This window comes from Dama dama, chromosome 6 (genome assembly GCF_033118175.1).
Source record: "Dama dama isolate Ldn47 chromosome 6, ASM3311817v1, whole genome shotgun sequence".
NCBI lineage: Eukaryota > Metazoa > Chordata > Mammalia > Artiodactyla > Cervidae > Dama > Dama dama.
The window spans coordinates 2,258,360-2,283,641 of record NC_083686.1 but is presented as its reverse complement, the minus strand read 5'-3'; the positions used below and the strand labels follow the sequence as shown (position 1 = coordinate 2,283,641).

Genomic DNA, 25,282 nt, shown 5'->3' with positions numbered 1-25,282 from the left:
CAGCCCCCGACCGCATGGGGAAAGGCGACCCCAGGAAGCAGGTGTCAGGAAGCGGAGGGTCCGGGGGGGGCCAGGACACTCAGGTGAGAGAGGGAGACCCCAGAGCCTGACCCCAGCCCCCTAACTCGCTGTCTGTGGGGCCCTCTTCTGCCGGCTGCTTTTACCTGCAAAGATGGCAGAATATATTTAATAATACATACCTCCTAGGACTAACATGCCAAATAAATGAGATCACTTTCTCTCCTTATTTATGATCAGAAAAGAAACTAAAAGTGGAAAATAATAGAAGTGGGGAATAACTCATCAGAACACATGCACTTGTCTGTCACCTGCAGCCCCTGAAACTAAAGGCGTGCTCATGAAACAGTGACCTTGCCCCCGCCCTGCTCTCCACAGAGGGGCTCATGAAGCGGGGGCCGCCCCGAGTGGCACTGGGCCTGGGGTACGGAGAGAATGACAGTGGGAAAGGAAGCCCCCGCAGGGCGGGGAGCCGCTGCCACCAGCCGGGACCCCACTTCCTTACAGAGGACACGGGGCCGTGAGTCTGGGGCTTCCACACTGGGGAAGTTTAGCTTTCCAAAAATTGTAAAATGCAATATATAATAAAACGGTATGGGGTTCCTGCATCTGCTGCTGACAGAAGAAAATTTAACAGATGAATAAAGCTTAACATGTATGATTAAATTGAACATATTAAATAAACTTCTCAAACAAATAAGTTTTCTGCAGAAATGCATGGCTTCCACCTGGAAAGCTAAATGAGCACACGGGAGAAAGGCTAACGTGAACAGAATACTGTAAAAACCACTCACTGTTATCCTGGGTTTGGTTACAGGTCCTATTTCCTTTCATTAAGGAAGTTTTTCCCATTCCTAGCTTAAGGTGATTAAATGACAAGATTATCACTGTACATAAGACAGGTTAACATAATTTCTTTTACTAGAAAAATAAATTTGCGAACACAACCTTTAGGACCCATCTGGTCTCAGCTTCAGGTTTCAGCGCGTTGCTCATACTTCCCACGGCTGGACGGACCCCGATGGGCAGAGGGTGACTGGTGGCTCTCCGTGGTGGCTCTGCGCCCACCCGCCTTCCTCCCACCAGCCTCCCTTTCTAAGGCCTGCGACTGAAGTCAGCAGTCATTGGACAACAGAAACCCAGAAAACTTGGTTTCTCTTCAGCTCACAATAAAGAGGGTAACCCTGACCCCAGGACCCCCCAGCTCTGGCACTTCTTGGCCCCTCTGGTTAGCACATCAATGAAAATAAAATGCTGATACGTTTTGACAAACTGTAAGATTCAACGGTCAACAGACAGAATAGAGTCGTTAAAACACGTAAAAAGAAACAAACCTGTTAGCATAAGGGCTTTTACGAGTGCTGTAAGGAACAAGGAACCTTCGGGAGAAACCCTCCAAGTCAGCCTGGAGAGTTTTTAAGAACTCACTGAGCCCAAGGGATAAGGGTTACATCAGAGGAGTCACTTAAGTGAAACAGGAAGTCTCTGGCCACCTCCTTTCAGGTCAGTCCTAGTAAAAGAATCCCCTGAACGGAATCACTTAAAGGCAGAAAGAAAGCTTTTTCCTCTTTGCCCCACAGGTTCCAATCATCTACTGAACTTTTCCTAAGAAACGGAAATTCAGCCACTGAGCGTCTCGCCGAACTTCCAGAGCCACCCCAGTCTGGCGAGCGCTCTGAAGCCTGGCTCGCTGGTCGAGAAGCTGCTCTGCCGCGCGGGTGGCAGGCCTTTACTTGCCCCCACGGGATACGTGGGGACGAGCCCAGACGCTGTCACGACAGCGCATCAACAGACTGCTTCCCAAACATGGTCGTGGGCCGGGGGTGACGGCCCCCCAGCGGGCCCGGAGGAACCACCCCCCACCCCGCAGAGGTGGAAATGCCGAGAAGACAACGTCAGTGTGAGTCAACAGCACATACACTCCACATTTGAAAACTTCGTTAAAAATAATAAAAAAATAGACATTAGAAATTGTGACTTACCACCGTCGGACACAGTTGCGGACTGAAAGAAAAGAGAGAGAGACATGAGTTAACTGGGCCTCATGACCGGTCAGAAGACAGCACGTCCACGTGAGGGGCGAAGTCAGCCTCTGGCCAAGCCCGTTCTGGGAGCAGGTGCCCGGGCATGCCGCCTCCTGGGGCGTGGCCCTCCGCTTCCTGGGTGAGCCCTGCCCCGCCCCCGGGCCAGGACGCGGGCCGGGCGACCGTCCCCTTCCTCCCTGGAGAACAGATACCGTCACGCCCCACACCGCAGGCTTCGTAATAGCCTCTGAGCAGCCTTAGAGGTCGGGCTGACCAGCCTGGGCTTGAGTCTGCCAGCCACACCCGAGTCCAGGAGGCAGGCCTGCCCTCCATCCATCCAGGGCGAGGCGTGGCCTGGGGCACATGGCAGTCCTGCTCCACACTTTCAACCCAGGCCCACCCAGGAGTAGATCCGCCTCGGTGGTGGTGGCTGAGGGGGGCCGGCCTGCAGCCAGCCTGGACCTCTGAGCCAGCCACCCTGGGCAGGCAGGTGGGGACAAGCCAGGCCTGGAGGGAGGAGGCGGTGGAGGGAGGTCCTGGGACAATAGGCAGGGTCCCGAGAGCTCCAAGCAATTGAGCAAATTCTTTGATGGGATGACTGAGCAAGTCCTCCTGAGGACGCAGTTCTGAGGCTGCGATCTAGGGAGGGGCCCTGGGGCTGTGGAGGGAGGGGCTTCAGAGAAGTCAGGAGAGGGGAAGGGGCCTGGGGAGGCAGCACAGACACCAGGGAGCCTCCCCGCAGGAAGGGAGTGGGTTCAGCACCTCTGTGACGAGTCTTAGTCACAGCCCAGGCACAGCCCGGTGGGCCAGAGGCAGCCAGGGCCCCAAGGCAGCCACACAGGGCCCACAGGCCTTAGGGCAGCCAGCATCCCAAGCATCTTGGCCCCCGAGTCGTGCCCTGAGAAGAAGCCCGCTGCAGAAGCCCCGGGCCTTGCACGCCTTCCTCTCTGCAGAGCGAGGGGAGACCAGAAAGCAGGGCATGAAGAGTGATGGGGAGCCCCTTCCCAGGTCCAGGGCCTCCCCAGTCAGCTGGGGTCACATCTCAAGACCCCCAAGGCCAAGAGCAAACAGGTGGGGAGGAGGTGCCAAACCAATGCTTCCACGGACAGCCTCCCGACCCAGGGGCAAAAGCAGGTGTCTGTGGCCAAATTGTGAAAAGAGTGATCCATATCAACTGCACACCCTATACACTGTTTGGCCTCCCTGTCCACAATCCAGTGCCCCCCATCCCCGACCTGGAAGATGGGGGCCCTCACCTCCTGGGGCTCACCCCTGCCCAGCCCAGTGAGCCGCCCTCCTCCCCCAGGGGGCTGTCCTCTAGGATCCTGCCCTAGGATTGGGTTCATCACGGCTTCACACCATCTTGAGTGTCCTGGGTCACAAACACTCTGCTACTGCATCCTGGTACCTTATCAAGATATTTTTCAACAGTAAAAGCACAGGCTACGGTGGATCCAGCTTTTAAAGCTTCACCTTGCCAGGCAGGCAGCAAAGAGCAGACCCCAGGGAGCCTGCAGCCCCCGCACAGCAGGATCTGTTCTCGCTGGAGAAGCAGGGGGGTCCCCGCCCCAGGGTGGACGAGGGCTCACGGATGCTGTCCTCCTACCCATGTTCACCACAAGTCACCTATGATCCTGGGAAAATTCAATAATATCGAAGGCAAATCACTCCTTGAGATTGTGAGAGGAAACTCTGCAAGGCCATACCCAAAAGCAGAAATACCATCAATAATAACTTCTGAAAAGCAAGTCAGAAAACGCAAAATCCATCAATGTGAAGGACGTGGTTCACTCCCTGTATGGTCACAACTAAAACTGAAGCCTCAGGCTTTAGCAGACTAGACAAAATGCAGCAAAAAATGTATACACACATCCCCCAGATGCACTGAAACTCAAGATCCCGGAGAGAGGCGTGTCCCTGAGGCCGAGAAGGTGGCCGGTGAGCGCAGGCTGCCCATGGGGAGGCTGGCCGGCTGGGCAGCGGGGACAGGGCCAGCAGGGCGGGCTCACGGCTGCAGAGGCTCCGGTGGGGGGCCCTCTGGAGCAGGGTGAGCAGATCCAGGTAAAGGTCCCCAAACATGTCTTAGAGCAGCTTTTGATTTACAGAAACACTGTGAAGCCAGCACAGAAACAAACCTGCTTTCTAACACAACACTGCTCGAAAGGAAGCAAGGGGCCCCGAGGGAGGAGCGGGGAGGGGACAGAGGGCCACAGGGCTGAGGGGTGCGTCCCCTCACTTGGACGCTCCCGGGGTGAAGAGCCCAGCTCCACAGACACAAACACAAACCTTCTGGGAAGAAGCGGCCCTGCAAGGCCCACAGGAGTTCCAAGAGCATGAGCCCACCTAGAGATGAGCTCAAAAATCCTCCAAGCCCAGGGGAAACCCCCCTGAGAAAGAACCAGCAGAAACAGCAAGGCACAGAATCTCAGATACTGGAGAGGTCTAATGCAGATGTCAAATGACTATGAAGTTGTGAGGACACAAAGGTTTCAATAAAAATGGGAGAAGCAGGGTGGTAGATTTAAAAATAATCCTATAGGATGATTGACAATGAAATCTACAATTGTTGAAATTGCAGAGAGGTACTCCGTAGAGAGGTTACCAGAGATCGGGGACAGAAGAGAAAATCTGGGAACTGAAAGACCGACCTGAAAGAAATGCCCTGACAGCAGCGCAGAGGGGGCTGAGAGGAGCAGCCCGGCCACGGGCGAAGCTGCTCGGAGGACGTGCGCCCCGTGCCTCGGGCCCACCCCCACCCCATCCCGGGACTGCTCCAGGACGCCCACCAGGAAGACGCATCCTGGTCCAAACCTCAGTTGTTCAGTATTTTCCAGGAGGGGCTCAGAATCTGTAAGCCACAGCTTCAGATGACGTACTTCCTTCCCTTTCTGAACTTTGGGCAACTGTGCCGAGAGGACTTCCAAGCTCTTGGCACCTGAGGAGTCACAGCTGGTGGGCCTTGTGTGTGTGTGTGTGTGTGTGTGTGTGTGTGTGTGTTGTGGTGTCTGTGTGTGTGTGGTGTGTGTGGTGTGTGTGGTGTGTGGTGTGTGTGGTGTGTGGTGTGTGTGTGTATGGTGTGTGTGTGGCGTGTGTGTGGTGTGTGTGGTATATGTGTAGTGTGTGTGTGGTGTGTGTGTGTGGTGTGTGTGTGTGGTGTGTGTGTATATTTGTGGTGTGAGGTGTGTGTGTGGTATGTGTGTGTTCTGTGTGTGTGTGGTATGTGTGTGTGTGGTGTGTGGTGTGTGTGTTGTGTGTGGCGTGTGTGTGGTGTGTGTGGTGTGTGTGGTGTGTGGCTTGTGTGTGGTGTGTGTCTGTGTAGTGTGTGGTGTCTGTTGTGTGTGATGTGGTGTGTGTGTGTGGTGTGTGTGATGTGTGGCGTGTGTGTGGTGTGTGTCTGTGTGGTGTGTGGTGTCTGTTGTGTGTGATGTGGTGTGTGTGTGTGGTGTGTGTGATGTGTGGCGTGTGTGTGGTGTGTGTCTGTGTGGTGTGTGGTGTCTGTTGTGTGTGATGTGGTGTGTGTGTGTGGTGTGTGTGATGTGTGGCATGTGTGTGGTGTGTGTCTGTGTGGTGTGTGGTGTCTGTTGTGTGTGATGTGGTGTGTGTGTGTGGTGTGTGTGATGTGTGGCGTGTGTGTGGTGTGTGTCTGTGTGGTGTGTGGTGTCTGTTGTGTGTGATGTGGTGTGTGTGTGTGGTGTGTGTGATGTGTGGCGTGTGTGTGGTGTGTGTGTGTGTGTGTGGTGTGTGGTGTCTTGTGTGTTATGTGGTGTGTGTGTGTGTGTGTGTATGTGATGTGTGGTGTGTGGTGTGTGTGTGTATGTGATGTGTGGTGTGTGGTGTGTGTGGTGTGGTGTGTGGTGTCTGTTGTGTGTGTGGTGTGTGGTGTGTGTATGTGTGTGGTGTGGTGTGTGTGTGTGTGGTGTGTGTGTGTGTATGTGATGTGTGGTGTGTGGTGTGTGTGGTGTGTGTGTGGTGTCTGTTGTGTGTGGTGTGTGGTGTGTGGTGTCTGTTGTGTGTGGTGTGTGGTGTGTGTGCTGTGTTGTGTGTGGTGTCTGTTACGTGTGGTGTGGTGTGTGTGTGTGTATGTGATGTGTGGTGTGTGGTGTGTGTGTGTATGTGATGTGTGGTGTGTGGTGTGTGTGGTGGTGTGTGGTGTCTGTTGTGTGTGTGGTGTGTGGCGTGTGTATGTGTGTGGTGTGGTGTGTGTGTGTGTGGTGTGTGTGTGGTATTTGTTGTGTGTGGTGTGTGTGGTGTGTGGTGTGTGTGTGGTGTCTGTTGTGTGTGGTGTGTGGTGTGTGTGTGTGGTGTGTGGTGTGTGTGGTGTGTATGGTGTGTGTGTGTTATCTGTTGTTTGTGTTGTGTGTGTGTGGTGTGTGTGTGTGGTGTGTGGTGTGTGTGCTGTGTGTGTGTGTATGTGATGTGTGGTGTGTGGTGTGTGTATGTGTGTGGTGTGGTGTGTGTGTGTGTGTGTGTGGTATTTGTTGTGTGTGGTGTCTGTTGTGTGTGTGGTGTGTGGTGTGTGTATGTGTGTGGTGTGTGGTGTGTGTGTGTGTGTGTGGTGTGTGTGTGGTGTCTGTTGTGTGTGTGGTGTGTGGTGTGTGTGTGTGTGTGGTGTGTGGTGTTTGTGCTGTGTTATGTGTGGTGTCTGTTATGTGTGGTGTGCTGTGTGTGTGTGTATGTGATGTGTGGTGTGTGGTATGTGTATGTGTGTGGTGTGGTGTGTGTGTGTGGTGTGTGTGTGGTATTTGTGTGTGATGTGTGGTGTGTGTGGTGTGTGTGTGGTGTCTGTTGTGTGTGGTGTGTGTGTGTGTGTGTGTATGTGATGTGTGGCGTGTGGCGTGTGTGTGGTATCTGTTGTGTGTGTTGTGTGGTGTGTGTGTGATGTGTGGTGTGTGTGGTGTGTGTGTGGTGTCTGTTGTGTGTGTGGTGTGTCTGTTGTGTGTGGTGTGTGGTGTGTGTGTTGTGTCTGGTGTCTGTTGTGTGTGATGTGGTGTGTGTGTGTGTGTGTGTGTGGTGTGTGGTGTGTGTGCTGTGTTGTGTGTGGTGTCTGTTATGTGTGGTGTGTGTGTGTGTGTGTATGTGATGTATGGTGTGTGGTGTGGTGTCTGTTATGTGTGGTGTCTGTTGTGTGTGATGTGGTGTGTGTGTGTGTGTGTGTGTGGTGTGTGGTGTGTGTGGTGTGGTGTGTGGTGTCTGTTATGTGTGGTGTGTGTGTGTGTGTGTATGTGATGTGTGATGTGTGGTGTGTGTGGTGTGGTGTGTGGTGTCTGTTGTGTGTGATGTGGTGTGTGTGTGTGTGTGTGTGTGGTGTGTGTGCTGTGTTGTGTGTGGTGTCTTATGTGTGGTGTGGTGTGTGTGTGTGTGTGTGTGGTGTGTGTGCTGTGTTGTGTGTGGTGTCTTATGTGTGGTGTGGTGTGTGTGTGTGTATGTGATGTGTGGTGTGTGGTGTGGTGTGTGGTGTGTCTGTTGTGTGTGGTGTGTGGTGTGTGTGGTGTCTGTTGTGTGTGATGTGGTGTGTGTGTGTGTGTGTGTGGTGTGTGGTGTGTGTGCTGTGTTGTGTGTGGTGTCTGTTATGTGTGATGTGGTGTGTGTGTGTGTGTGTGGTGTGGTGTGTGTGGTGTCTGTTGTGTGTGTGGTGTGTCTGTTGTGTGTGGTGTGTGGTGTGTGTGGTGTGGTGTGTGGTGTGGTGTGTGTGTGGTATCTGTTGTGTGTGTTGTGTGGTGTGTATGTGATGTGTGGTGTGTGTGTGTGTGTGTGATGTGTGGTGTGTGGTGTGTGTGGTGTGTGTGTGGTGTCTGTTGTGTGTGGTGTGTCTGTTGTGTGGTGTGTGGTGTGGTGTGTGGTGTGTCTGTTGTGTGTGGTGTGGTGTGTGTGTGTGGTGTCTGTTGTGTGTGCTGTGTTGTGTGTGGTGTCTGTTACGTGTGGTGTGGTGTGTGTGTGTGTGTGTATGTGATGTGTGGTGTGTGGTGTGTGTGGTGTGTGTGTGGTGTCTGTTGTGTGTGGTGTGTGGTGTGTGGTGTCTGTTGTGTGTGGTGTGTGGTGTGTGTGCTGTGTTGTGTGTGGTGTCTGTTACGTGTGGTGTGGTGTGTGTGTGTGTATGTGATGTGTGGTGTGTGGTGTGTGTGGTGTGTGTGTGGTGTCTGTTGTGTGTGGTGTGTGGTGTGTGGTGTCTGTTGTGTGTGGTGTGTGGTGTGTGTGCTGTGTTGTGTGTGGTGTCTGTTACGTGTGGTGTGGTGTGTGTGTGTGTATGTGATGTGTGGTGTGTGGTGTGTGTGTGTATGTGATGTGTGGTGTGTGGTGTGTGTGGTGGTGTGTGGTGTCTGTTGTGTGTGTGGTGTGTGGTGTGTGTGTGTATGTGATGTGTGGTATTTGTTGTGTGTGGTGTGTGTGGTGTGTGGTGTGTGTGTGGTGTCTGTTGTGTGTGGTGTGTGGTGTGTGTGTGTGGTGTGTGTGGTGTGTATGGTGTGTGTGTGTTATCTGTTGTTTGTGTTGTGTGTGTGTGGTGTGTGTGTGTGGTGTGTGGTGTGTGTGCTGTGTGTGTGTGTATGTGATGTGTGGTGTGTGGTGTGTGTATGTGTGTGGTGTGGTGTGTGTGTGTGTGTGTGGTATTTGTTGTGTGTGGTGTCTGTTGTGTGTGTGGTGTGTGGTGTGTGTATGTGTGTGGTGTGTGGTGTGTGTGTGTGTGTAGTGTGTGTGTGGTGTCTGTTGTGTGTGTGGTGTGTGGTGTGTGTGTGTGTGTGGTGTGTGGTGTTTGTGCTGTGTTATGTGTGGTGTCTGTTACGTGTGGTGTGGTGTGTGTGTGTGTATGTGATGTGTGGTGTGGTGTGTGTATGGTGTGTGTGTGGTGTCTGTTATGTGTGGTGTGTGGTGTGTGTGCTGTGTTGTGTGTGGTGTCTGTTGTGTGTGGTGTGGTGTGTATGTGTGCATGTGATGTGTGGCGTGTGGTGTGTGTGGTGTGTGTGTGGTGCCTGTTGTGTGTGTTGTGTGGTGTGTGTGTGATGTGTGGTGTGGTGTGTGTGTGTGTGTGGTGTCTGTTGTGTGTGGTGTGTGTGGTGTGTGTGTTGTGTGTGGTGTCTGCTGTGTGTGGTGTGGTGTGTGTGTGTGTATGTGATGTGTGGTGTCTGTTGTGTGTGGTGTGGTGTGTGTGTGTATATGTGATGTGTGGTGTGTGGTGTGTGTGGTGTGTGTGTGGTGTGTCTGTTGTGTGTGGTGTGTGTGGTGTGTGTGGTGTCTTGTGTGTGATGTGGTGTGTGTGGTGTCTGTTATGTGTGGTGTGTGGTGTGTGTGCTGTGTTGTGTGTGGTGTCTGTTGTGTGTGGTGTGGTGTGTGTGTGTGGTGTGATGTGTGGTGTGTGGTGTGTGTGGTGTGGTGTGTGTGTGTGTGTGTGTGTGTGTGTGGTGTGTTGTGTGTGGTGTCTGGTGTGTGTGTGGTGTGTCTGTTGTGTGTGGTGTGTGTGGTGTGTGTGTTGTGTGTGGTGTCTGTTGTGTGTGATGTGGTGTGTGTGGTGTGTCTGTTGTGTGTGGTGTGTTTGGTGTGTGTGGTGTCTGTTGTGTGTGATGTGGTGTGTGTGTGTGGTGTGGTGTGTGGTGTGTGGTGTGTGTGGTGTGGTGTGTGTGTGTGTGTGTGGTGTGTTGTGTGTGGTGTCTGGTGTGTGTGTGGTGTGTCTGTTGTGTGTGGTGTGTGTGGTGTGTGTGTTGTGTGTGGTGTCTGTTGTGTGTGGTGTGGTGTGTGTGTGTGTATGTGATGTGTGGTGTGTGGTGTGTGTGGTGTGGTGTGTGTGTGTGTGTGTGTGTGGTGTGTTGTGTGTTGTGTGTGGTGTCTGTTGTGTGTGGTGTGGTGTGTGTGTGTGTATGTGATGTGTGGTGTCTGTTGTGTGTGGTGTGGTGTGTGTGTGTGTATGTGATGTGTGGTGTGTGGTGTGTGTGGTGTGTGTGTGGTGTGTCTGTTGTGTGTGGTGTGTGTGGTGTGTGTGGTGTCTGTTGTGTGTGGTGTGTGTGGTGTGTGTGTTGTGTGTGGTGTCTGTTGTGTGTGGTGTGGTGTGTGTGTGTGTATGTGATGTGTGGTGTGTGGTGTGTGTGGTGTGGTGTGTGTGTGTGTGTGTGGTGTGATGTGTGGTGTGTGGTGTGTGTGGTGTGGTGTGTGTGTGTGTGTGTGTGTGTGTGTGGTGTGTTGTGTGTGGTGTCTGGTGTGTGTGTGGTGTGTCTGTTGTGTGTGGTGTGTGGTGTGTGTGCTGTGTTGTGTGTGGTGTCTGTTGTGTGTGGTGTGGTGTGTGTGTGTGTATGTGATGTGTGGTGTCTGTTGTGTGTGGTGTGGTGTGTGTGTGTGTATGTGATGTGTGGTGTGTGGTGTGTGTGGTGTGTGTGTGGTGTGTCTGTTGTGTGTGGTGTGTGTGGTGTGTGTGTTGTGTGTGGTGTCTGTTGTGTGTGGTGTGGTGTGTGTGTGTGTATGTGATGTGTGGTGTGTGGTGTGTGTGGTGTGGTGTGTGTGTGTGTGTGTGTGGTGTGATGTGTGGTGTGTGGTGTGTGTGGTGTGGTGTCTGTTGTGTGTGTGTGTGTGTGTGGTGTGTTGTGTGTGGTGTCTGGTGTGTGTGTGGTGTGTCTGTTGTGTGTGGTGTGTGGTGTGTGTGCTGTGTTGTGTGTGGTGTCTGTTGTGTGTGGTGTGGTGTGTGTGTGTGTATGTGATGTGTGGTGTCTGTTGTGTGTGGTGTGGTGTGTGTGTGTGTATGTGATGTGTGGTGTGTGGTGTGTGTCGTGTGTGTGTGGTGTGTCTGTTGTGTGTGGTGTGTGTGGTGTGTGTGTTGTGTGTGGTGTCTGTTGTGTGTGGTGTGGTGTGTGTGTGTGTATGTGATGTGTGGTGTGTGGTGTGTGTGGTGTGGTGTGTGTGTGTGTGTGTGGTGTGATGTGTGGTGTGTGGTGTGTGTGGTGTGGTGTCTATTGTGTGTGTGTGTGTGTGTGGTGTGTTGTGTGTGGTGTCTGGTGTGTGTGTGGTGTGTCTGTTGTGTGTGGTGTGTGGTGTGTGTGTTGTGTGTGGTGTCTGTTGTGTGTGGTGTGGTGTGTGTGTGTGGTGTGATGTGTGGTGTGTGGTGTGTGTGGTGGTGTGTGTGTGTGTGTGTGTGTGTGTGTGGTGTGTTGTGTGTGGTGTCTGGTGTGTGTGTGGTGTGTCTGTTGTGTGTGGTGTGTGGTGTGTATGTGTGTGTGATGTGTGGCGTGTGGTGTGTGTGTGGTGCCTGTTGTGTGTGTTGTGTGTGTGTGTGTGTGTGTGTGTGCGCACTGAGGGTCCCCCCGCAGCGCTGCCAGGCCTGCCCACCCTGGCCTCCGCCCAGGGCCCCTGAGGAGAGGCAGGCTCGCGGGCCGGCTCTGACAGGATCCCCGGGAAGGCCGGCGGGAAGCAGCCACAGCCCTCCTCGCCATCTCCCCCGTCTGCTCACGACCTGTTAACCTGCTGACTGTCTGCGCCCCCATCAGACACGAACCAGACGGAAAACCAGGGAGACACGCCGTGCCATCCCCTGGACGGAAAACCACGGCGTCCTCCAGCTCACACTCCTGGAGAAGCAGGTGAGGACTTCCGACCAGACCACCTGCCGTCCGGTACCGGCTCTGTCCCCAGGCACACACCGGGAAGGGGCAGCCGGGCCACCCTGAGCTGCCATCTGACGCCCGGAAGGGGCCCTGCGTCCCTCGTCGGCGCCTGACCCCCGGCCCTCCTAAGTAGGCACAGGAGCAGGCTACGGCGCGCGCACGGGGCTCTGTGTATATATATATTATATATTATAATGTATTATAACCGGAGCTGGGGCTGAAAGGGGTGACACGGGGCCGCACAGGTGACGGGCGCTGTCGCGGGGGGTAGGTGGCCAGCTCCATGTAGGGGCGGACGCGGAGGTGCGGGCAGGCAACTTGCCGCAACAGCTGGGGGAACAGTGAACCCCCAAATCGTTCTATTGGCCTTGGGGCTGACATACCCAATTCTGACCAAATCACCCTTTTCAAGCCTAGCTTGCAACAGTTCAGCACTTCTGAAGTGAGGCACCCCCAAATTTCTTGGCATTCTTAAACAAAAAACTTCACATGCCTGTGTTCTGATAGCCAGCATAATCTGTATTAATGACGTGTTTTCACTAGCCTGTCCTTCTTGCGTTCTTCCCACATTCCCATGTTGGCATGCTATTCTTATAACAAGTGCAGCCACAAAAAAAAAGAGAAAAAAGCCACCAGCTAAAAGGTCGGAGAAAGTGAGCATTTTTCTGTACTTAAGATTTAAACACAAACCATAACTAAACAGCTCTAAAAAGGTCTGCTGCTTGCCAAGCCTGGAGTTTACACTAATGTAAATATATTTGTTTCTAAAAATTTTAAAGTATTTATTTTAGATAAGTAATTTAAGTTCAAACAATTTCTATTCCTCAGGTCAGCCCAACAGTTCAGTGCTAACTGATTGGGATTTATTCCCAGCAGGACATTCATTTGGACCACACACAGGCGTGGATATTTCATTCTGAATTAACGTTTTGAAAGTTGATTTCCCTGAAGAATGCTGATTCTGATTTATCAAGGCTGATTCTGTCAGTAACATTGAACAATAGCAGTTATTAGAATATATCATTTCATAATTACTTAGTATACAGGAATACAAAGTTATAAACATTTTCACTTTTGAGCCAACGAAAAAATTTCCTACCTTGGGCATAAGAAATATTAAACAACCATCTCTGACTCTTAAATAAGAGGCAAAGGCCTGCAACTTGCCCAATGGTATCAAACATTTTGAGAAAAAGAAAAGAAATTCAAACAATTCCAGTGGGAAAAAAACCTTAAGAATTCAGCAATCCAATCTGCATCTAACTTATATTCATTTCGCCTTTTAAAGGTTTGCTCATCTAAGTTTTAAGGCGACTCCCTGCTGGACAGACCACAGAAGAGAGCAGGGCACGGGGTGGGGGGACCCCTGGGAAGACCCCAGGGGTGGGACAGAGGGCCACTGAACAGGGGGGCCCTTCTGCTGGTCCCACCCAGGTGCCCGCCCACCCTCTGCACCTCGAGCGCCGGGGTCTTCCCACTCAGCTGCGACCCTCTAAGTTTAAGTTTAGTTGCTCAGTTGTGTCCGACTCTTTGAGACCCCATGGATTCTATACTACCAGGCTCCTCCGTCCATGGGATTTTCCAGGCAAGAGTACTGGAGTGGGTTGCCATTTCCTTCTCCCTCTGAAAGTGAAAGTGAAGTCGCTCAGTCATGTCCGACTCTTTGCGACCCCATGGACTGTAGCCTACCAGGCTCCTCCGTCTATGTGATTTTCCAGGCAAGAATACTGGAGTGGGTTGCCATTTCCTTCACCCTCTAAGGAGCCGTCAAATCAATTCAGTGGGTCATAAGCAGCGTTTGCGGGAAAAATGGGATAAGACGTAACAGAACAACATGAAACGCTCACGTGCAGGCCAAGAAGAGGTGCTCAGTTCAAACCCTGACCTCCACAGAGGGTCCCCATGACCCCGAGGCCGGGGCGACAACAGAAGCACGGGTGTGTTCAGCGCTGCCCAGCGACAGACGGGGCGGCCGGACGCAGGGCGGCATGGGGACGGGCAGGGAGCCTGCGGTCAGAAGGACAGGGCCCAGCTCAGAACAGGCTCTGAGCCTCTCCTGTGTGTGTGTGTGTGTGTGTCCCAAAGAGCTCTTCAAGCCCCAGTAAAATCAAGAGAATGAAAACCCACAGTCACAGCATTTTCCTAAGAATTTAACAGCTAGCATTGCTGCCCTGCCCTTGGAAAAGCCCCAGATCACTCATCACAAAACCTTTAAAAGTCCAGAGGCACACGGACGAGGTGGCAAGCGGGCGCCACATGAACACTGCGGGCTGGGGGCAGCATCTGACCTTACACAAGGAACCTCTGGCCTTCCTGCTACATCAAGACAGAGACCTTCCCCACCAGCTGGCCCGGCTGCAGGAAGACCCGCACCCCCACTGCGTGGACAGGGTGGGCGTCACAGAGGGCACGTCCCCACAGACAGCTGGACGCCCACAACCCAAGCCAGCATACACACTGGCCCGGCGGGTGAGCTGGCACCAGGCATAGCCTCGGACAGACCCGTGCACCAGAAGCGCCTTCTGCATCAACAGCCACTGACTGAGCCAGAGCCCAGGCCCCCTGGCCCAGCTTCACGACACGCTTTCTCATGAAGGCCGAGACCCAGCCATGGGGCGGGGGTGTGGTCCTGGGTCAGGGCCGCAGGAAGTGGGGGGATTGCTGGGACAGCTTCCACTTCCTCAGCCAAGCCCAGGCTCCACCAGACACGGGGCGCCCACCACTGCAAACCTGCCACCCGGGCACTCCTGACAGGGCTGGAAACCAACCCAGCAAGTTAAGGGCCCACCATCCGGGGCGGGCGCCCCAAAGTGGATGGCACGGAATTAGGGTCCCCAGGGCCCCAGGCAGGAGGGCAGGCAGGCGAGGAGTGTGAGCTCAGATGGACTCAGAGGGTTTCAGAAGGTCAAGCCCAGGGGCCTGCTGACCTCCGGGCTCCACAGTCGGGCCTGAGGCAGGAGCGGGGGCTCGTCCTCGTCTCGGGGTCTGCAGAGGAGGGTGGGAAGCGCGGCCTCGGTGGCAGCTGGGATGCAGCTGCCGGAGGAGGTGAGCCCGGCCTCCCTGTCTGCCCAGAGAGAACTGCTGTGGGCTGGAGGGGAGAAAGGAGCCGCCCGCAGGCACGCGAGGAGACCAGAGGCACGACAGCGCGGGCCCCACAAGAGTGACGCGGGGAGAGCCCAGCTCAGGGCGACCGGCCTCCGAGAGAGAAAAGGGAAGGTGTGGAGAAAGGGGAAGACCACGGCCTGCCTCAGCCTTCCGCTCACGGGGACGACGGCGACCAGAGCCTTAAAAGGTAAAGGCGTCTGTCTGTGCAGCCCACAGACCAAGGGGCAAAGCGGCCAGTCCAGACAGACGGACGTCCCTCCCCGGGCAGCTCCGGGGTGAAGAGGCCTGGGGCGGGCGGGCCCGAGCCACCGGGGCACCCCGACCACCGGGGTGCCCACTGGAGCAGCCCCCTGACCCTCAGCCCCGGCTCTCTGCCCAGCGCTGCCCAGAAAGGGCCCCGGGCCACCCGGAGGAGACGGCGGTCCCGCTCCTCACGTGCAGCCTTCTGGTTCCACGTGCCGCCCAGAGCCCAGCGCACAGAAGTAACGCTGCCAGGGAGGGCCACACAGGCTCGTCACGTCCACCCTCACACAGACCACCACCACACGACGTGGCACAACTGTCTTCATGCCCAGGACCCCCAGGACTGACTGACCTTCGGCCCGGCCCAGCCACCCGAGTGGGCGCCCCCGGGGCTCGGACGTCTCCGCCCGGCGGGCACGGAGGATGCTGACTGCGGGCCCCGTGAGAGCAGAGCGGGGTCAGGGCACAGAGGGCAGTGCCCAGGCGGTGCCTTGGGGCCCAGATCTCGAGAGGGGGGCCTGCTCCTGCACCCTAGGGCCAGTGCGAAACCTGCCCAGTGGCAGTGGTGACCCAGGGTCCCTGAATTCAACAGCCCTGCCCGGCGCGGGCTCAGGTTCGACAGCTCAGGCCGGGCGAGTTCCGTCCCCGCCTGCTGGACGGCAGTCCAGCCACAGCGCGGACAGCCACGGCCCCAACCCAGCAAGCTGGTCAGACGCGGCAGGGGTCTCTGAGGGGTCCACAGAGAAAGCCCACCTAAGCTCTCTTTCTTCCTGCAATAAATCCTCCTGACCCGAGGCTGGACCAGCACATCCCCCCCGCGCCCCGTGCAGTGGTTGAAATATGGTGGATCGCTTGGGACTGGCAAATGGGCGGGTCCTAGAGTCCAAAGTCTGCTCCGCTGGACCTCATGCCTACGAGATGGGGGCACCAATGGGCCAACGGCAGTGAGAGCCTCGGGTCACAACCCGAAAGCGTCTCAAGTGGTCCTGGGAGATGCCTCCTCTCAAGGCCTGCAGGTCCTCCTCTCCAAGGTGAAAGACACTTTCGAGACACAGTCCTTCACAGTCACGGCTTTCCTTGAGGGCCCCAGAGCGCCCGAGACAGCCCCGCTGTGACAACGGACAGTCTGAGGCTCAGAGCCGTCAAGGGCAGGGGGCCCTCCCACACGGCCACCACAGACCACTGCCCTCCACCTCGAGACTTCTCTCTCGAGGACTGAGCTGGAGGCCACAGCACTTTCTGCCCCCTGCCCCTCACCCGCGGGCAGAGCCAGCCAGCCCCTCAGGACTGCTCACCACCCACCACCTTCCTGCAATTTTTTGTTGCTTAAAAACAGGACCACACCAACCAGACTCATTCACACCCACCATGAACAACTTCTTTGCTGGGTTGAGCACTTGCAAAATTTCAAAATGAATCCAAAGAAGGCAGATTTCTAGTGATTTTTTTTTTCACTCAAAAAAACAACCTTTTCTAAAACTTGCCTCTATACACTAAGGGAATGGAAATGCAGCCTACACGTAATACAAACTAGTAACTGGTTAACCGGTACGTGCACTGCGCACGGGATTTCCGAAGTTCACGTTCCAGAGAGACAGGAGTGGACAGACGAGCCCAGGACTGCTCCTGCGGGGCCGGCCAGAGGCAGCATGCAGCAGGCACGCCCGTAAACATCAAAGCGGCTCCCCACCCTCTCAAGTGAGATTTATTAGCACAGGGAGTTCTCCAAATACAGACGGAGTATTTTTAAAATCCATTAAAACCTGCCCTTCCTTCATAGGCATAACTCTTGACCTGTCCAGCAGACCTATTTCTATTTCCTATTTGAAAAGCCAGTGCAGTCATGTTCCTAAACCCAGCATCCCAACCAGCCACCTCTGAGTGAGCAGTTTCTCCTGCTCTTCTCTACAGGTTCTAATTTGAAGTCAGGAGAACATGCTAAGATGAAACAACTCTCAGCAAAGGATGAATTTAAACCGGTCCCCAGTAACTAGGGACAATCGTCTATAAATAATTGAAACGTATTTTTGCCTTTACATCAACATGACGCAGCCAGAGAGGAAGATAAAATATATTATTCCTACTCTCAAAGCCTTAAAAACGTTTTACAGTACATTCACGTTTAGAAGCTCAGACACTAATCAGTCAGTAAACAGGTTTGCCAGTAGTTTCCTGCGCACGTATATGAAGCAGAACCAGCTCATCCCATTTAAAAATACTACATATAAAAAAATAAATAAATAAAATAAAAATACTACATATACAACCAAGTCACTTGGCTGCACACCCAAAACTAACTCATTGCAAATCAATTTTTTAGAAAAAGAAAACTATACTACAACTCTTAAAAAAGGAAAAACAAATGTTAACACATAAAACAGCAATTTAAAAAGTAAAAGACGATTGTAATACAGTTATGCAGTTGAAATCTAAATTCACTCATCTTCCAAATCTGTTCCAGTCGCTATGGTGAGGACGATGGACCTCCGATGCTCCCTGTAAGGCTGACTTGGGATGCGGGCGGTGTCCCCCTGAGGGGTTGAGGGGACTGGCGTGAGGGCCTCCCAACCCAGCCCCACTTGGGGTGTGGGTCTGTGGTCCCGGGAACTGGCTTTTACCTCCATGGGAGACACTTCAAGCTCCACAATGCAGACACAAGAAAGACATTTTCAAAGTTTACACTTAAAAGCTACCATTCACTACCAGGCTGAAAATAAAGCTGAAATGCCAGGCTTCCCCAACAATTCTGTAAGCGACAGAAACATCTGGAGCGGCCTACCTGCTGGCCATTTAAAACGCGGGCCTCCTCCGGCAACCCTTTCTCCGAGCTCATCCTAAGACCTGAGGACTTCCTACCCGCTCCAGGCACACAGCTCCAAAACACAGCACCCAGCCCCGCCGCACGCCTGTGCACGTCAGAAAGTTTAAAGGCATTTCAGATGAAGTTCCATCCGCTCCCTCCGTCACCCATGGCAACAGGACACTGCAGGAAGCTGTGGTCTGCCCGGGATTCAGGCTCTATCTCAATTGTCTCGCACAAAGAAAAAAAAAAAAAGCCGTTTACATAAATCACACCGTGAGATCATTTTTAAAGTATTTCCTCTCCCAAATCAGAAGAATAAAACTTCAGCTGATAGGGGCAATTTCTCAGTCGGCACAACAGCTGCAGAGAATTTGTTTTCTAGCCGCGTGGTGCGGGGTGCAGCCTTAATTACAGCCGCCGACGGATCTATTATGAGCTCCACGTGCACGCGTGCAGGGGCCCAGCCCGGGAACAGCGGGCTCCTGAGACCTGGCCCCGGCCGATCCCCGCTCCACCTTCGGCTCTGTCTGCCCCCAGCACCCCACACGGCCTCAGAGTGAGGGAGCCGCGGCAGGTCCTGTTTTAACTTAAAAGGGAAGCAGGAAGAGAGAGAGCCCTGTGTCCAGGAGCGACGGCCCCTGCAGAGCACCTGCTCGTCTCTGGACGTGTGGACGCCTGGGGCCTCATCCGAGGGGCTCCTGGGGGCACCCTGCCCAGGGCTGCGGGCGGGGAGGGCGGCCTGGGGCTCCACCTCGCTCGGCTTTGGGGGGAAGAGGCGCAGGCGGCCAGCGGGAGTGTCCAGTGCCCAGACTCCACGACGCCGGCCGTGTTTACTGCAGAAGCGCAGGGCGCGGCCCGGACGGCAGCTCACAGACAACAGGCGGCTCCGGCCTGGCCTCCTCGGACCCATTCTCACACGATAAACACACGGAAGCGGGAGCGGGGAGCAAGCCAAGGCCGCCACGGCCACCCGCTCGGCCTCAGGGAGGACCCTGGAGGCCACGAGGGCCAGCGAGGAGGGGCAGGGAGCGGGGGCCTGGGGGGCAGGGAGGGCAAGGGCTGCCCCGCCCCAGGACACAAGGGCCTCAGGTGCCTGCCGGCCTGGAGGGGCCTCAGACGCTTTCCTGGGTAGGGCCCGGTCTTTAAGAAAAGGGGGGGCCCTCTGGCCTGCAGAGGTCCCCTTTACCCCCTTGGTGGCAGGGCCGAGACAAGGAGTGGGACGCGGTGATCTTTGCACTCCCCGGCCTCCCCTTCCAGCACACACACACACACACACACACACCCGCACACGTGCAGAGGAAACCCACGGGAGGGTTCTGGGGGGTGACCCTGCGGTTTTCATGGGGATCAGCTGAGTCCCTGACTCTGACCCTGACTGTCCTCCTCGCTGACTTCCCAGGGCCCTGCCTGCATTAATTCACAGGATTTTGGGGGAGGCGGCGACCCCTTGCCGGAGCAGAAGACAGCAGTCTGCAAAGGCCCCCCAGACAGAGCCTAGCCACAACCATCAGGGACAGAGAAAGAAAAGAGACTATGGGACAAGCCCCGCCCACGGGCACAACCTCCTGAGACAGGCCCCACCCACAGGCACAACCTCTGGGACAGGCCCCGCCCACGGGCACAACTTCCCAGGACGTCGGGAAACTCTGCGTCCAGGAGCTCAGCCGCTCAGACCAAGCCCCACTTGGTCTGTATTTTCACCATCTCGCACAGACGTCCCAGTGAGCCTGCACAAGAAGCAGGGCGTCACTTCACGTCTTCTTATCACATTCAGCCCGAAAGGCGGCCCCGCCCCGCCAGGTCCACGTGGAGCTGTGCCCTCCGGGTTCCTGTGTCTCTCTGGGGCTCTGTCTCCCCTTTGGCTGTGAGTCTGCCCCTCCTCTGCTGCCCACAGGGCAGAGATAGGAAGAGAAGAGGTGAGAGTCGGGCCACAACACCCCTGTGCCACGGGGCACCCTGGGTGGCAGAGCCTTCTAGGCCTCCTGGAGCTCCTGGAGCGAGGGACCAAGGCATTCTGAGCACCCAACACGCCCACCACCGCGTCCTGGTGGTGCTGACCCATCGCCAGATGGGGGTGGGCTCAGAGACGGGCGCGAAGTCCAGCACCGCCCCTAACACACCTGGCACGTGCCAGTGGCATGGAGCTGTCCGGCTTGGCCAAGAGCACAAGGGCGGACAACCTCAGAGAGGCCCCTGGCTCCCGCCGCTCCCGGAGGAGGCGGGGCCCCTAACTCGAACCAGGAGGAGGAGGCCAGCGAAGGTCAGACCACCCACCCTCGGGGATGCCCAAGACTTCCCGAGGCAGAGGCGGGGCGTCCACAGTGACCATGGCGACCACCAGGGGAGGTGCCCAGGAAACCAGCCTCGCCCGCCCCCAGCTCCTCTCCGCAGGCTTCCTGCAGCTGCCTGGTCTCAGCTGTGACCCCGCGGGGGCGGGGGCAGGGGGGTGGTCTGAGGTGAGACATCTGATCATTCACCATCCACTGGCCCAAGCCCCCCATTCCCCAAGCCCTCCCCTTGCCCGGACCACCACGTGGCCCCAAAAGTAATCCTAAGGGCCCCTTCCTGCCCCAGCATCCCTCCTGTTTACTCTTGGCAAAGCAGCCCAAGGGACCCTTTCTGAACCCGACTGCCACCCCTCGCAGCGGGAAGCCAGTCCTCCCGGGCAGGGTTGGCAGCAGTTTCGCGCAGGGCTGTCCACACCCAGTGTCCATAAACAGTCCCTCAAGGAGGAGACAAGGCGCTGAGAGATCCTAGCGTGCGCCCCTGAGTCAACAGGACCTCAGCGATAGCTAAGATATTTTCCTACATAAAGAAGTTAAAGCTAGCACAGACAGACCAAAATAAGCAAAAATCCAAGTTGAATTTCCCTTGAAAGAGCAAAGCAGCAAGAGTAAGAAATAGGTAAAAAAAGAGCTTGTTTCGAAATGTCTGGGGAGATTTCACCCCAGACCATGTGAACTCTGTAAATGGCCCAGAGTGCCCCAGAGGTGAGCTGGGGCTGGAAGGTTGAACTTCTCTCCCAGTCTCAGGTCTGAGGTCCAGGTCGGAGTCCCCCCTGCCTTTCCTTCAGGGGGTCAGCTCCGCAGAGCTGACGTGAAGCAACTCACTCGACCTCAACACCGGCATCAGAGGGACCACGGACAGCCAGCCTCCTCCCAAAGTGCCCCCGCCCCGCTCCCCCGCGGAGAGTCTGGACCGCTCCCAGGGAGGGAAACGCATGGCCTCAGCGCCCCCTGCTGCCCAGACTGGGCACTGCCAGTCCTGCCACAGCCCCTGGACCCATCACAGGCGGCCCTGGGCGGAGGGAGCAGGCGTGGAGACTCCTGCCCACGGTCAGCAGAGGCCCAGCCCAGCTCCACACACAGCACGGCTCATGGTCTCCAGTGGGGTGGGAGGGCTGGCTCCTGGCAGCTGGGCTCAAGCGCTGCTCCCCTAGGCCTGCACTGCTCACCTCGGACCCCCACACCCAGACCCCCCTTCAAGGCCCTGGGCACCTTGAAGATGTCGCGCAGAGGCGAGGACCTCCTTCCGAGGCCGGCTGTACGCCTTCAGGCAGGGGCGGGCCTCTGCTGACCCAGTCTCCTGCCCCACCTCTCGGGTCCTGGTCTCTCGGTGACCGCCTGCCATGGTCATGACCACAACATATAGAAACCGACCTGTCGCTTCCACACCTCCTGTCTCAGCAGACCCCCAGGGAGGACCCCCCCACACACCCCCACCTGCCAGCAGCACCTCTCCCCTCCCTGGCCCTCCGCCCTCCTGCACACCCCTCCGAGGCTCCCTCCCCACCCCTGCCCTCCTGCACACCCCTCTGAGACTCCCTCCCCGGCCCCCGCCCTCCCGCACACCCCTCTGAGGCTCCCACACACACACACACACCCCCACCCCACACACCCCTCTGAGGTTCCCACACCCCCCCCACCCTCCTGCACACCCCTCTGAGGCTCCCACACACACACACCCCCCACCCCGCACACCCCTCTGAGGCTCCCCACCCACCCTCCCGCACACCCCTCTGAGGTTCCCACACCCCTCCGCCCCGCACACCCCTCTGAGGCTCTTGGGCTACACTGCCCGCTCAACACTCACAGGCCCAGAGTGCACACGATCGTGCACGTGGCACTCCCGGGAAGCCAGCCGTCCAGAACGGAGCACAAGCACAGACAGCATGAAGCCCGCGCAGCCCCGCAGGTCACAGGGAAAAGCGTCACCGGTGCCCACTTCTTTCTACGGTTCTTCACTGGACACGCCCCCCCGGGCCACGGCTACACAGACGGAGCTTGCAGAGCGCTCTCCAGCGCCCGCCCGCCCCGTGACGCCTGCACGTCCATCCCGAGGCGGCGGGGCGGCAGCCCAGTCACGCTGCGGTGGAGAGGCGGCCTGTGACCACGCTGCCTTGGGTTGCTGCCGGTCTCCGGATCCACAGGCTGCTGTCTCAGACGGGAGGGACACCGTCTGAGATGGCGTCTTCAGTGTTGCTGCGAACAGCCAACACTCCTGCCCACTAGGAGAGAGTCCGGCTGCTTCACGTCCACACCAACATTTGCACTGTCCCCTGGTCTTCCACGTCGGACATTCTGTGGTGTGGACCTCACGAGCTGCCATTTTCTTCCCTGATGACTTCCGTGATTGGATCCACCAGAGCTGGGTTTGCCACTGGGTGTCATCTCTCATCAAAGGCCTGTCTGCATCTCTTGCCGGCTTTGCTTTGCTTGCTGGGCAACAAGGGGACACAGGGCCTCCGAGGGTCGCCGCACTCATGTGCCCCCGTGCACCCTAGGGATGGGATGCTGGGATGAAGGCAGGTTCCAAGCATTCGCTGGGTCAGAGTCCATCTCAGCGTTTACAGTTTGTATTCAGCTTAGCAAGTCTTTCCCTCCCCAACACTACGAAGATGAGCGTCTACTTTATCCTCCACTAACTCTCGCTTTGCCCTTCCCAGGAAGATTTCCAACACAGCTGGATTAACTCTCTCTGCACAGCACGGGGGAGAACCCAGCCTCTCTTTCTTTCTCCCTTTTTCCATGTAGACCCGTCCTGGCTGCAGCACCACTGAAAAGCCCAGGCCGTCCCGGCTCTGCACACAGCCGGCGTGTCCACAGGCGCGGGTCTTCCTTGCTGTCTCTCCTGCCCCACTGTCTGTCTCTCCGGGTACTGACACTTACACTGTCTTCCACGGCTCTAAGCTTGTAAGCTTTGGAGGCTGATAGAGGACGTCTTCCTACCTCATTCCTCTTCAAGAATCTCTCGGCTACTACACTTGACCGTCTGCATTTCAACAAATTTTTTAGAATTATCTTCTTAAGCTCAACAAAATTACCTGTTGGGATTCTGATTCAAATTACATCAAATCTATACATCATTTTCTAACTATCTACAACTGACTTTTTAAATTTTTAAATTAACTGAGGGTCTTCTTTTAGGTTAGGGTCTTTGCTGCACGCGGGCTTTCTCTAGACGCAGCAAGCAGGGGCTAGTCTCTAATCATGGTGCCCGGGCTACTCATGGCAGAGGCTTCTCGTGCCGCCGAGCACAGGCTCCACAGTGCACGGGCTTAGCTGCCCTGTGGCGTGGTCCTTCCCCTGCCACAAGGGACAGAACCCACGTCCCCTGCACTGGACCACCACGCAAGTCCCCACACAGCTGACTTCTGTATATTGACCATATATCCAGCAATCTTCCTAAATCACTCATTAATTTTAAGAATGAACCCATAGATTGTTTCAGATTTTCCATGTTACAATCCCATCGTTCGAGAATGATAACATTGTCATTTTCTTTGCAAGTTTTTAAACCTCAGTTGTTCTACACTAACCAGGACTTGCAGAAAACATTTAAATAGAAATGGCAGTGACAGATATCTTTCCTCATTCCTGATCTCAAAGGGAAAGCTTAAGTCTGAAGCATGCTATAGGTTTTTTTTTATACCCTTATCAAATTAAGGAAGTTCCCCTTTAATCCCTATTTTAAGGTTTTTTTTCCTTAACCATGAACTGATACTGAATTTTACCAAATGTCTTTCCTGCTTCTGTTAAGATGATACATGATTTTTCTACTTTACTCTGTTAATGTGGTAAATTACATGACTGATTCGCAAGTGTTAAAAACACTTAGTGAGTCCTTAGAACAAACGTGAGCGGCTGCACCAGGTGACGTGTGTAGTTGAGGATCCTCCACCTCTCTCAGCAGTGAGCTGCGCTGTAACTCCCCTTTCCTCTAAAGCGTCTGCCAGGTTTGGGTTCAAGGTTTTGGAGGCCTCGTACAATGAGCTGGCAAGTAATCCCGCTTGACCGATTCTTGTGCTGATATGTTTGCTCGCTTTCTGTTTTGTTCATTTTACTCTGGTTTCATCATCGTCCAGCTTATACTGCCTTTGCGTCTGTGTTATAGCTGTTTTCCTAAGCTTTGATGTGACTTTCCCACTTTTCTTCATTTCTAACACAGGCACTGAAAAGCTATGACTGTTCCTCTGAGTACACTTTTAACTGCGTCCCCCAGGCTTAGATGTGTTTTCCGTATCATTCAAAATATGCTCTAATTTCCAAACTGCTTCTCTTTTAAACTCTGGACCTCATGACATGTGTGAGGCGCCTTGCCTTTGTTGCTGGTCTCTGCCACACCTGTCTGTGGCCGAGGACAGGGTCTGAGTGAAGAGACGTCCGCGTCTGCTGAGCCCTGCCTTACGGCCCAGCGCACGGCCAGCTTCACTACACGTGCCGGGGGGCTGGGGGGACGCGTCTGCTGGGTGCCTCACGCACACCCGACCCGCGGGTCATGCTGGCCAGGCCCTCTGAGCTCTCCCTGCTGACCGCGCCAGTCACTGAGCAGGGAGGGCGAAACCTGCCGAGGACAGACCCGTCCAGTTCTGCTCCTCCTCCTGCGGGTTTTTGCCGCAGACGCGTGGAGACTGTGTAACGGGATGCACATGGAACTTACAACGGCGGCTCCCTGCGGCCCCGCGCTCCCTGGGGCCCGGCCATGATGACGCTCCCCGTCCGTCTAAGGGGTGCGCTGCCTGGACATGGCTCTGAGATCACTGCAGCTCCACCTCCACCCTCCCGATCAGTACCGCAGGCCTCTCCTCCTCCGTCCTTTCGCTCACATTTGTCTCCTAAGTGCTAGGGGTGCCCCTCGTAAACGGCACGACCAGGTTTCTGACGCCACCTCACAGTCTCTCCTTTCTAGCTGAGATATGTGACCCCATTAGCGCTGACCCAACAGCAGCATGGCTGCTGGAACCCTGGACGGAACGGCTGGACGGCTGGACAGAAACCCCCCCGCGAGGCTGCCTGCGTGTCCCTCCCGCTCTCTGCCCTGTATCTCCCCTTTCTTCCCGGCTCACCTTCTTTCAAATTTAATATTTTTCATTATCCCATGTTTTCCTTCTGTCAATGTAAAGTGCGTTCATTACTGTCTTACGTTACCCTGGAGATTACGTGCACCCTAACCTCATAAAAATCGAATCCTGATCGCCCCTCATCCTCTTCCTAGTGGAGCGGGCACCCAGA

The 25,282-nt window shown here is 55.3% G+C and overlaps 1 protein-coding gene across 1 annotated transcript in view; it reads right to left on the bottom strand.

Annotated features, from left to right (window-relative positions):
- Positions 1 to 25,282, bottom strand: part of RGS12 (regulator of G protein signaling 12) — an 89,642-nt gene that overhangs the window by 44,739 nt on the left and 19,621 nt on the right. The window contains exon 3 of the mRNA XM_061145411.1: positions 2,001 to 2,022. Within this exon, the coding sequence (XP_061001394.1) occupies positions 2,001 to 2,022 (22 nt within the window). The remainder of the gene's footprint in view (positions 1 to 2,000; positions 2,023 to 25,282) is intronic.